General features: G+C 41.0%; 1 protein-coding gene across 5 annotated transcripts in view; it reads left to right on the forward strand.

The window, feature by feature from the left end:
* The window catches only part of LOC124711450 (testin), a 110,046-nt gene that overhangs the window by 9,286 nt on the left and 87,403 nt on the right, over positions 1 to 13,357 (forward strand). For all 5 annotated transcript variants that reach the window (XM_047241533.1, XM_047241535.1, XM_047241536.1 and 2 more), the window contains exon 4: positions 9,466 to 9,584. In XM_047241533.1, coding sequence (XP_047097489.1) covers positions 9,466 to 9,584 — 119 coding nt within the window. The remainder of the gene's footprint in view (positions 1 to 9,465; positions 9,585 to 13,357) is intronic.

Raw genomic sequence — 13,357 nt, forward strand, 5'->3', positions numbered from 1 at the left:
GAATAGGTCAGGAGTCCATTATGTGCACGAGGCGGCTACATGGGTAGCAGAGGCTCTGAGGCATGGACTGGGCAGTTTTTTAAGTTCAAGGGTCTTGGGAAAACACACAAAGGGCCTCAGTCACAAAAGGTGCAGACCAAACACAGGAAGAACATAGATACAGAAACTATCGGTATAACAGTTGTAAATTGTTGTAGCTGTGTTGGGAAAGTACCAGGGCTCCAAGTGCTAATAGAAAACACTGATGCTCAAATCATTATAGACACTGAAAGCTGACTAAAACTGGAAATAGGTTCAGCCAAAATTTTTTGCACAGAACCTAATGGTGTACTGAAAGGATAGGTTAAACACAGTTGGCGGGGGCGTGTTTGTTGCTGTTAGAAATAGTTTATCTTTTCGTGAAATTGAAGTAGTTAGTTCCTGTGAGTTAGTATGGACAGAGGTCATTGTTGGCAACCAGAATAAAATAACAATTGGATCCTTTTATTGACCTCCCAATTCATATGATACAATTGCTGAAAAGTTCAAAGAAAGCTTGAGTTTAATATCAAACATGTACCTGACTCATACATTTATAGTTGTTGGAGACTCTAATTTACCCTCGATATGTTGGCGAAAATACATGTTTAATTCTGAAGGTATGCATAAAATAATTCGAAATTATGTTAAATGCATTCACTGAAAATTTTTTGACCAGTTAGTTCATGAGCCCATGCGAATGGTAAATGGTTGTGAAAACACTCGTGACCTCTTAGCAACAAATAATTCTGAGTTGTTAATGAGTATCAAAACGGATACAGGGATTAGTGAACACAGGGTTGTTGTAGTGAGATTGAGTATTTTAACTCCCAAATATTCCAAAAATAAACGAAAAATATACCTATTCAAAAAAGCAGATAAAAATTCACTTGGTGCATTCCTGAGAGACAATGTCCACCCCTTCCAAATTAACAATGTAAGTGCAGATCAGATGTGCCTTGAATTCAAAGAAATAGTATCTCCAGCAATTGAGATATTTATACCAAATAAATTGACAAACGATTGGTACACAAAATGGGTCAGAACACTGTTGCAGAAACAACGAAAAAAACATGACAAATTTAAACAGACGCAAAATCTCCAAGATTGACTATCTTTTACAGGAGCTCAAAATTCAGCATGGACTTCAATGTGAGATGCTTATAATAGTTTCCACAACAAAACTTTGTCTTAAAACCTGGTTGTATGTGAAGTATGCTAATGGCAAGACATAATCAATGCCTTCTCTGCGTGATAGCAGTGGAGATACTATCAAAGACATTGTTGCCAAAGCAGGGGTACTAAACACAGCCTTCCGAAATGCCTTCATGAAAGAAGACGAAGTAAATATTCCATAATTCGAATCAAGAACAGCTGCCAACATGAGTAACGTAGATATCCTCGGAGTAGTGAAGCAGCTTAAATCACTTAGTAAAAGCAAGTTTTCTGATGCAGGCTGTTTACCAATTAGGTTCCTTTCAGAGTATGCTGATGTAATAACTCCATACTTAACAATCATATACAACCGTTCGCTCGACAAAAGATCAGTACCCAAAGATCGGAAAGTTGCATAGGTCACACCAATATTCAAGAAAGGTAGTAGGAGTAATTCATTAAATTACAGGCCCATATGATTAACGTTGATATGCAGCAGGATTGTGGAACATATTTTGTGTTCAAACATTATGAATTAACTTGAAGAAAACAGTCTATTAACACACAGTCAACATGGGTTTAGAAAACATTGTTCTTGTGAAATACAACTAGCTCTTTACTCCCATGAAGTGTTGTGTGCTATGGACAAGGGATTTCAAATTGATTCCTTGTTTCTGGATTTCCGGAAGTGTATCACACAAGCAGCTTGTGGTGAAATTACATGCCAATGGAATATTGTCTCAGTTATGTGACTGGATTTGTGATTTCTTGTCAGAGAGGTCACTGTTCGTAGTAACTGAGGGGAAACTCGTCGAGTAAAACAGAAGTGATTTCTGCTGTTCCCCAGGGTAGTGTTATAGGCCGTTTGTTGTTCTTTATCTATATAAATGATTTGGGAGACAATCTGAGCAACCATTTTAGGTTGTTTGCAGATGACGCTGTCATTTATCGACTAGTAAAGTCATTGGAAGATCAAATCAAATTGCAAAAAGATTTAGAAAAGATATATGTATGGTGCGCAAATTGGCAATAGCCCCTAGATAATGAAAAGTGTGAGGTCATCCACGAGTGCTATAAGCAATCCATTAAACTTCGGTTACATGATAAATTAGTCAAATCTAAAGGCCATAAATTCAACTAAATACCTTAGAACAACTTAAATTGGAAGGAACACACACAAAATGTTGTGGGGAAGGCTAACCAAAGGTTGTGATTTATTGGCAGGACACTTAGGAAATGTAGTAGATGTACTAAGGAGACTGCCTACATTATGCTTGTCCATCCTTTTTTAGCTGTGCAATGTTTTATCCTTACCAGATGGGATTGATGGGAGTACATTGAAAAAAATTCAAAGGAGGACAGCATGTTTTGTATTATCTTGAAATAGGGGAGTGTGTCACTGAAATGGTATAGAATTTGGGATGTACATCATTAAATCAAAGTCCTTTTTCATTGCGGAGAAATCTTCTTACGAAATTCCAATCCCCAACTTTCTCCTCCGAATGTGAAAATATTTTGTTGACACTGACCTATATAGCGAAAAATAATCACCGTGATAAAATAAGGGAAATCAGAGCTGGTACAAAAAGATTTATGTGTTCATTCTTTCCGTGCACTATACAAGATTGGAATAATAGAGAACTGTAAAGGTGGTTCAATGAACCCTCTGCCAGGTACTTAAATGTGATATGCAGAGTATCAATGTAGATGTCTGCCATTATGATGTTATTTTTAGTAAAATGCCCAATCATTAAGAAGTTGAGCAAACAGGAATGTCTCTTGGTGGAACAATAACCTGGAATTCCAAAGGAAACGGGTAAGAATACTGTTCTACATTGCAAGAAGGAAAGGACAATGGGCAAAATATCAGGAGGCCCTTGCCAAATACGAACTTGCAATTAAGCAAGTGTAACTGCCATCCTGGAAGGTATTCTATGAGGAAGTGGAAGGTACATCTACTCGTGCCAGACTTTACAAAATCCTCACCAGAATACCAACTAAGCCAGGATTGTGAGTATACAAGGACAGAGTACGAGACACTGGATGTGCTCCTCTAGGCACACTTCCCTCAGTGCTCTCTAGCAGACAACATAGATAGAGATTCAGTCCCTGAGAGGCACTGGTTTAAGATAATCAAAGAGAGAAGTGGGACACTGGTAGAGAATGTGTCATTTTCAAAAAAAAATCTAGTGGACAGTGGGGACGTGTCAACTGTTCAAGTCATCAGGCACAGATGGAATCTTTTCAGCTCTACTGCAACAAGCAGGAGAGAGTTTAATTAAACTCCTATGTAGGCTGTTTAGGGTTAGCCTAGCAGCACTCCTGATGCTTGGAGGACAGTGAGAGTTGTTTTCATTCCAAATCTGGGGAAAGTTGATTATGCCAATGCCAAGGGTATTAGACTGATCAGTCTATCCTCCTTTCTTCTTAAGAATGAGCTCATTAGGGAAAAGAGGTTAACTTACGTTCCTGTGTATGTAAACCAACATGCATAACAACCAGGCAAATCATGTAAACGGCATTTCACTTGTTGGGAGGATGGAAAAAGCTCTATGTTTTCAGGAAATTTCTCTGTGTCTCTTCCTGGATATCAAGGGGGCTTTTAGCAATACAACATTCTAATCCATGGTTAGTGCTGCAGAGGAGCATGGCATTTAGAGTATCGTATATAGGTGGGTTACAATCATGTTGAGTAGAAGAAAAGCAGAATGGACAGGGACTGTGATTGCTGTGTTCGGATGAGGGCTGAGTTGGCATCCCTTTGCTCACAGCTGCGAGCGGCACTGACTTCGGTCGTGCAGCTTGAGGCTGTTGCCAATGGGCACCACCGTGGGGAGCCGGACTTGGGTATCACGGGGATGTCAACCTCTTCCCGTCTGTCCCCAGATCGGTCTGCTGCTGTGGTTGCCCCGGTTGCTGCCCGCAGTGGGGCTGAGCCCTCGCCTGTGGTTGATTGGGAGGTCATTCCAAGGCGTGGCAGGCAGCGAAAGACGTCCCCGGAGGCTGATCAGAAAGCCTCCCCGGTGCGTCTGACAAACAGGTTTCAGGCACTGTCTCTGGCTGAGCCAGATGCAGCTGCCTGTCCTGTTTCAGAGGATGATTCTCTGCCTTCAAGGTCCGGGCAATACAGAGGGTGGGCTTATTGGTAGTTGGGAGCTCCAATGTTAGGCGCGTAATGGGGCCCCTTAGGGATATGGCGGCTAAGGAGGGGAAGAAATCCAATGTGCACTCCGTGTGCATTCCGGATGGAGTCATTCCTGATGTGGAAAGGGTCCTTCCAGATGCCATGAAGAGCACACGGTGCAGCCAGCTGCAGGTGTTGGCACATGTCGGCACTAATGACGTGTGTCGCTTTGGATCTGAGGAAATTCTCTCTGGATTCCAGCGGCTATCTGATTTGGTGAAGGCTGCCGGTCTTGCTTACGAGATGAAGGCAGAGCTCACCATTTGCAGCATCGTTGACAGAACCGACTGCGGACCTTTGGTGCAGAGCCAGGTGGAGGGTCTGAATCAGAGACTCGGATGGTTTTGCAACCGTGTTGGCTGCAGATTCCTTGACTTGCGCCATAGGGTGGTGGGGTTCCGGGTTCCGCTGAATAGGTCAGGAGTTCACTACACTCAGCTGGTGGCTACACGGGTAGCGGAGGCTGTGTGGCGTGGACTGGGGCGGTTTTTTAGGTTAGAAGGCCTCGGGAAAGTACGGGGTGGGCTGCAATCTCAAAGGATGCATGGCAAATACAGGACGTGCTTGGATCAAGGAACAGTCGGAATTGTAGTTGTAAATTGTTGTAGTTGTGCTGGGAAAGTCCCTGAACTTCAAGCGCTAATAGAAAGCACAGAAGCTGAAATCGTTATAGGTACAGAAAGCTGGCTAAAGCCTGAAATAAGTTCTGCAGAAATTTTTACGAAGTCTCAGACGGTGTTCAGAAAAGATAGATTAGGCAGAATTGGTGGTGGAGTGTTTGTGTCTGTCAGTAGTGGTTTATCTTGTAGTGAAGTCGAAGTAGATACTCCGTGCGAATTGGTATGGGTGGAGGTTATACTTAACAGCCGAACTAAGTTAATAATTGGCTCCTTCTACCGACCCCCAGACTCCGATGATATAGTTGCTGAACAGTTCAGAGAAAATTTGAGTCTCGTAACAAATAAATACCCCACTCATACGGTTATAGTTGGTGGGGACTTCAACCTTCCCTCGATGTGTTGGCAAAAGTACTTGTTCAAAACCGGTGGTAGGCAGAAAACATCTTCCGAGATTGTCCTAAATGCTTTCTCCGAAAATTATTTCGAGCAGTTAGTCCACGAACCCACGCGAATTGTAAATGGTTGCGAAAACACGCTTGACCTCTTAGCCACAAACAATCCAGAGCTGATAGAGAGCATCATGACTGATACAGGGATTAGTGATCACAAGGGCGTTGTAGCTAGGCTCAATACCGTTTCTTCCAAATCCACCGGAAACAAACGCAAAATAATTTTATTTAAAAAAGTGGATAAAGTGTCACTAGAAGCCTTCCTAAGAGACAATCTCCATTCCTTCCGAACTGACTGTGCAAATGTAGACGAGATGTGGCACAAATTCAAAGATATAGTAGCAACAGCAATTGAGAGATTCATACCTCATAAATTGGTAAGAGATGGAACTGATCCCCCATGGTACACAAAATAGTTCCGAATGCTGTTGCAGAGGCAACGGAGAAAGCATGCGAAGTTCAGAAGAATACGAAATCCCGAAGATTGGCTAAAATTTACAGACGCGCGAAATTTGGCAGGGACTTCAATGCGAGATGCCTTTAATAGGTTCCACAACGAAACATTGTCTCGAAATTTCGTAGAAAATCCGAAGAAATTCTGGTCGTATGTAAAGTACACAAGCGGCAAGACGCAGTCAATACCTTCGCTGCGCAGTGCCGATGGTACTGTTACCGACGACTGTGCCGCTAAAGCGGAGTTATTGAACGCAGTTTTCCGAAATTCCTTCACCAGGGAAGACGAATGGAATATTCCAGAATTTGAAACACGAACAGCTGCCACCATGAGTTTCTTAGAAGTAGATACCTTAGGGGTTGCGAAGCAACTCAAATCGCTTGATACGGGCAAGTCTTCAGGTCCAGATTGTATACTGATTAGGTTCCTTTCAGATTACGCTGATACAATAGCTCCCTACTTAGCAATCATACACAACCGCTTGCTCACCGATAGATCTGTACCTACAGATTGGAAAATTGCGCAGGTCGCACCAGTGTTTAAGAAGGGTAGTAGGAGTAATCCATCGAACTACAGACCTATATCATTGACGTCGGTTTGCAGTAGGGTTTTGGAGCATATACTGTATTCAAACATTATGAATCACCTCGAAGGGAACGATCTATTGATACGTAATCAGCATGGTTTCAGAAAACATCGTTCTTGTGCAACGCAGCTAGCTCTTTATTCGCATGAAGTAATGGTCGCTATCGACAGGGGATCTCAAGTTGATTCTGTATTTCTAGATTTCCGGAAAGCTTTTGACACCGTTCCTCACAAGCGACTTCTAATCAAGCTGCGGACCTATGGGGTATTGCTCAGTTGTGCGACTGGATTCGTGATTTCTTGTCAGGAAGGTCGCAGTTCGTAGTAATAGATGGCAAATCATCGAGTAAAACTGAAGTGATATCAGGTGTTCCCCAGGGAAGCGTCCTGGGACCTCTGCTGTTCCTGATCTATGTAAATGACCTGGGTGACAATCTGAGCAGTTCTCTTAGGTTGTTCGCAGATGATGCTGTAATTTACCGTCTAGTAAGGTCATCCGAAGACCAGTATCAGTTGCAAAGCGATTTAGAAAATATTGCTGTATGGTGTGGCAGGTGGCAGTTGGCGCTAAATAACGAAAAGTGTGAGGTGATCCACATGAGTTCCAAAAGAAATTCGTTGGAATTTGATTACTCGATAAATAATACAATTCTCAAGGCTGTCAATTCAACTAAGTACCTGGGTGTAAAAATTACGAAGAACTTCAGTTGGAAAGACCACATAGATAATATTGTGGGGAAGGCGAGCCAAAGGTTGTGTTTCATTGGCAGGACACATAGAAGATGCAACAAGTCCACTAAAGAGACAGCTTACACTACACTCGTTCGTCCTTTGTTAGAATATTGCTGCGTGGTGTGGGATCCTTTCCAGGTGGGATTGACGGAGGACATCGAAAGGGTGCAAAAAAGGGCAGCTCATTTTGTATTATCACGTAATAGGGGAGAGAGTGTGACAGATACGATACGCGAATTGAGATGGAAGTCATTAAAGCAAAGACGTTTTTCGTCGCAGCGAGATCTATTTACGAAATTTCAGTCACCAACTTTCTCTTCCGAATGCGAAAATATTTTGTTGAGCCCAACCTACATAGGCAGGAATGATCATCAAAATAAAATAAGAGAAATCAGAGCTCGAACAGAAAGGTTTAGGTGTTTGTTTTTCCCGCGCGCTGTTCGGGAGTGGAATGGTAGAGATATAGTATGATTGTGGTTCGATGAACCCTCTGCCAAGCACTTAAATGTGAATTGCAGAGTAGTCATGTAGATGTAGATGTAGAAGCCACCACAATGAATGAAAAATATAATGAACACCACTAGAGGATGTCCACAAGGAGGGGTTTAGGCTGAACTGCTGAGGAATCTTAGTGGTGAATGAACTCCGTGGATAGCTAAACATGAGAGGCTACTTTTGCTAAGGATACGAAGATGATTTAATCATCATAATATGTAGCAAATTTACTAGTAATATGAGAACAATGGCTCGATGGACATTGAACATTGTGAAAAACTGGTGTCTTAACTAGGATCTAAGGGTCAGCTGCAAGAAAACAGTTGCATTACCATTCATAAGGAAACATGTCCAGGACATGTACTGGAATCTTGAGCTTCTCAGTGAACCTCTACCTGTAGAGGCAGTAGTGAAGTATCTTGGGGTAACCCAGGATGTGAAACTGTGATGGACCCCTCACGTAAGGAATACAGGGTGCTCAAAAATAAAATGTCAAATACTTTCAGAGGTGGCAGTACTCATTGAAACAAGAAAAATAAGTCCATTAAACATGGGTCTGGAAAGGCATACTTTCTGAGATAAGTCCAATGTACATGGATCTGGAAATACATTTTTTCTGCGATAAACATGTGTTATTGTGCGAGGTTATGAATACTTTTTTTGCAATAAACGTGTTATTGTGAGAGATTATGCTGATACTTGGTGCACATCTGTTAATATAGTAAGTAAACCAGTTGTACATCATTTGTCGTACTTTGTTTTGTGGCCTACAGAACTCGCATGTACGTTATAAACTTTATAACTTGAAAAGTTTATTGTGGATGGCTGATTGCCATGTAAATTATAAACCTTATAATTGCACTATAGTAACGGTTCTAAATGTGTCATCTCTCAATAAGATACCATTCAGATTTACCTGTTTCCATCCCTGAGCACCTTTCTTTTCTCTCTCACAAATGGTGTTGGTCCTTTTGATCTTTGCTATGTATGGTAAGCATAGATATATGTCTTCAAGTATTATTATATTGTAAGATTGGCCACTTATTGTATTTTAATGTCATCCATTTGTCCCGTTTTTCTTACAGTGCCAGAAGAAATTTTAAGAATCCAGATTCAGGCTCAATCTTGTCTGTGTAGTAGTTAAAAGTGAAACATCAGCAGCCTTATAAATAATGAAGCTTTTGAAGAATAAATATGTGATTTTGAAATCTCGTGTTTTTAATCAACTTGCATCTATCCACAGTTTCTAGATTGTCTTTCAATGTAGTAAAAGCCCTCTTGCCTGGCTTTCTTGTTTGTTTTCAAAATAAAATTTTTTTGTGATATTAATATTTGAATAACCTGGTACACGCTGAGTTTTTAAAAAGTTTTGTTCATTTTTTTCTGCATGAAAGTTATTGTTGGCATCTATAATTTAATTTGTGATGTTATTAAATTATTTGAATCTTTACTAAAAGTGCATGGTATACCATTATGTAAAATAAAGGAAAAGCAAGACCACACAGATGCCCATTCACACTGTACCACTGGTGTGCATTTGGGTATCTGTGTGTGTGAATATGTGTATACTGTCTGCCAGAAGGAAAGCCAGGACTCAAAAAGTTAGTTGTTGTTAGTACTGTATTCTGTTATGTAGTGTATGCACCGTACATCAGTATGCTAAAGGTGAGTGGTTGCCTTTCCTTTATTTTATCTACTGTTCCATTCAGGAATTTCCGTATTGTTGACCTACCATTTATTATTTTATAATACTGTATTTTCTGTGCCACATAGGAAATTATGTCGTAATTGCAAGTGCAAAAAGGAAGAACATGATGTGAAGGATGATGAAGGATATGAACAATTTGAAATACTACTTGGACCTGCTAGTAAGAAGAGGAAACGTGGTGCTTGTAAGTTTACTTTGATTTCATGTGGTTAGACATCTGGGAACCATTCAGTAATCACTTCTCTGTTAATGAGATTATGTTTTCACTTTCATTATCATTTTCTTCACAATGTTTTAAGAGCATTAAGAGTTGGAAATGAAATGAGTTTTAGGGCTTATATGTTGACTCCTTAACATGTCTAATTGTTTGCTAAGTAAGTTCCAAAGAATAACTTTTTTTTATTAATGAAAACATTCATTAGTGAATGAAATTACATTTAGACATACTTGTAGCCTTATGTAGCGTGAACGTTTTGATTCCAAATCTTGCCCTTCTCAGTGGTTCAAAAGGTACATGGCCAAGTCTGCCATCGTACAATATCAAACTCTCATTGTTATATCTCTATCTGGGGTGCACGAACTTTTGAATGTCGTGTCGAGATGTTACAGTAAACACCAACTGGGAAGTTACAGGTGCTGGAATGGGTACTCTCTAGCGGTCTAACACTAAACTGTTAGTGCTGAACACATGTAAGTAAGGTTTATTTGTAAGTTGCTCGAATAAATTCTAGATTTTAAGTTCTTATTGTTAAGTGGTTAACCAGAGAATCTGTGAGAGTGGTTTGTGCCATATGGTTCTAAATTAGAAACACTCCAGTTCAACATTACCACTTTTGGAGTTAATTAATTTTAAGAAAATGAGTTGCTGCATGCCAGGTGAGGTCACATAGAATCTGAAAATGATTGTTCGTGTGGATACACCACACTTAAGTATATTTTGATTCTTGGACATCTGACAGTTCGAGGGTCAATTGAAAAGTTAGTAACCATTAAATAAAATATCTTTTAATCATGCTAAAATGTAATTTATTTTTCAAGTATGTCTCTTGCGGCAATGCAAGTTGTCAACTGTAATTTCAGCTTCTCCCAATTTCCCAAAAATGTGTTATCTCAAGATCTGCAAAATGGAAATTAGCTTTGATCATCATCTTTTTATTTCAAACAAGAATTCTTCTCAGATTTTTCCTAGTTTGTACAAAAAATCGGTATCCTGTCCCAATGAGTGTGAAAGCCCGCCAGAACACGTGGACCTAGATGATAGACGCTAGGCGATGTTCCTGATATTTGCGGACACTGCTGTCATTGCATCAACGCTAGGTGTGGGCCATGCCCCACGTGCCAAACTGTTGGTACATGTGGCCATGCTGTAAAGCTGGCCACACCACGATCCAGTCCTCAGTCGTGTTCCAATTGCACTTATGTATTGTTCCTTGTATGCTGTGTTGCTTGGCTTCACATACGAGGTCTGTCTAAAAAGTATCCGACCTTTGATTTTCCTGTGCAAAATAGAGACGATAGCGCGGCCCCACTGTACGCAGTAAAGGAAGAGACCTTCATGCGCATGCGTGAATTTTGTCCCCGCCTTCCAGCACATCTGTCGCTGCCTGTCGGTTGTTGAGTGAGGCGCTACACAATGTGTTCGTCGGATTACCGATTCTCTCAAGATGACTGAAAGTATTGAGCAGAGATACTGCATCAAATTTTGTCAAAATCTTGGTGATTCTCAAAGCGAAACAATTTGTAACATTCAGCAGGTGTTTGGAGAAGATGAGATGGGTGTAACACAAATTAAGGAGTGGTTCAATTGATTCAAAAGTGGCCACACATCAGCGGAGAATGACCAGCGTTTTGGGCCCCAAATTGCTCGGAGTGCAGCAGTTATTGAGAGGATGCAAATGGTGATGGCAGATTGTCGTTTGACTGTGCGAGAGATTGCCCAAGAGGTTGGAGTGAGTAAAGATTCTGCACATGCAATTTTGCGTGATGATTTGAACATGCACCAAGTGGCTGCAAAATTTGTGCCCAAGTAATTGTCGCTGGAACAAAAAGTAGACATTGCACAGGACCATGTGTACACCACCAACACTGATCCTGGATTTCTGAACACCGTGATAGGTGGAGATGAGTCATGGGTGTATGGGTATGACCCAGAAACAAAAAGATAGTCATCGCAATGGCAGCATCCCGAGTCTCCAAAGATGAAGAAAGTGCGGCAGGTGTGAAGCAAAATCGAGGTGATGCTGACTGTCTTCTTTGATGTCCCTGGAATTCTGCATCACGAATACGCACCAGGAGGACAAACAGTGACAAAGGAGTACTATCAACATGTTCTCTGGTGACTCTGTGATGCAGTTCGGTGCAAAAGACCAGACATGTGAATGGCGAAAAACTGGCAACTGCATCACGACAACATCCCCGCACATTCATTCCACTTTATCCAAAATTTCTTGGCCGAACATGGAATACAGCCATTTTTCAACCTTCCTACTCTCCAGACGTGGCTCCTTGCGACTTCTGGTTGTTTCCAAAATTGAAGACGTCGCTGAAAGGATCCCATTTTGAGAGTAGAGAAGAGAGAATGCAGAACATGATGACGGAGCTGAACACCATTCCAAAAGAAGACTTCCAGAGGTGTTCCCGGCAGTGGAAGTATCGGTGGGCAAAGTATGTGCAAGCACAAGGCAGGTATTGGAAATATTTTTTCTGGTCAAAGGTCGGATACGTTTTAGATAGGCCTCATGTAGTTATGACTTGGTTCTCATTTTGGTTTATACGCCGGACTTGTCATATCGTCATGCCGCGCGCGCCTCCCCCCTCTCTCTCTCTCTCTCTCTCTCTCTCTCTCTCTCTCTCTCTCTCTGTGCGCGCGTGTGTGTGTGTGTGTGTGTGTGTGTGTGTGTGTGTGTGTGTGTCCTCTTAGTATACGTTAGGTTAATTAGTGTGGAAGCCTAGCGACCGATGACCTCAGCAGTTTGGTCCCATACGAACTTACCACCATACTGTCGTGTTGCCTTGTTGCTTTCCCACAGTTTTTGTCATCAGTGATTTTCAGCGACTCACCATTTGATGCCCTTGGCCACTCGGGCAGCATCTCCGTGTTGTGACATATTCCAGTTGCTATAGAGAATAGTATCAGTGAGGTAGCTGTTTTTAGTGCAGCTAATCATTTCTATGCATGACAGTTGCAGATTCGTGAAATGAATTATCTTTTTTCTTACCGAAAGTGCTCATGTTTTTGTGAGTTACTTGTTCAGTTTATCCAGTAAAGGGGCTTAGCCATTATTTTCCCTTTCCGCTGATCACCCAATAGCACATTTTGCACTTTTCGGTATTTTCATATGTGACTGCTATTTTGGGATAACCTTCAGGGAGATCATCTTCAAGGTAATATGTCTACAACTGGATTGAGTCACACATTTCTTACCTATTGAAAACAAAGGAGCAGACTCCTTATAAAACTTAAGCAACTTTGGATGCATTTCAGTTGGTGATGCAAAACAAAGAATTTTAGTATGAAAGAGTATTCCAGTTTATCAATTTTAATTAAACACAACATGAACACCCTAAAATGACACACGAACAAAACCTTATTGACACATGACTGAAATGATTGCATGACAGTCAACTTTGCACCTAGCTAATGAACTTCCTTTTTTATCCTTGTGGTGAGCAATGTCGGCAACAAAATGGGTGTCTTGGAGATTAGTGACACCAATTACTGTAACTGCAAAATGTTGTATGTATATTGTGTCTTACATTACCTGTCTGAAGTTAGTGTATGATCATTAATGTACATCGATGAAAACAATTAACATATCCAATGAGACATCTCACACAGTTAATAAACATAGAGATTTCATTGTGTTATCATGGCAGATAATCTTTCAGGAATAGTAAAGTAGTAAAATCGTAAGACACTTCAGTGATGAAGACCACATGCAATAGTATTTGAAATGT

The sequence above is a fragment of the Schistocerca piceifrons genome, chromosome 8, assembly GCF_021461385.2.
Source record: "Schistocerca piceifrons isolate TAMUIC-IGC-003096 chromosome 8, iqSchPice1.1, whole genome shotgun sequence".
Taxonomy (NCBI): Eukaryota; Metazoa; Arthropoda; class Insecta; order Orthoptera; family Acrididae; genus Schistocerca; species Schistocerca piceifrons.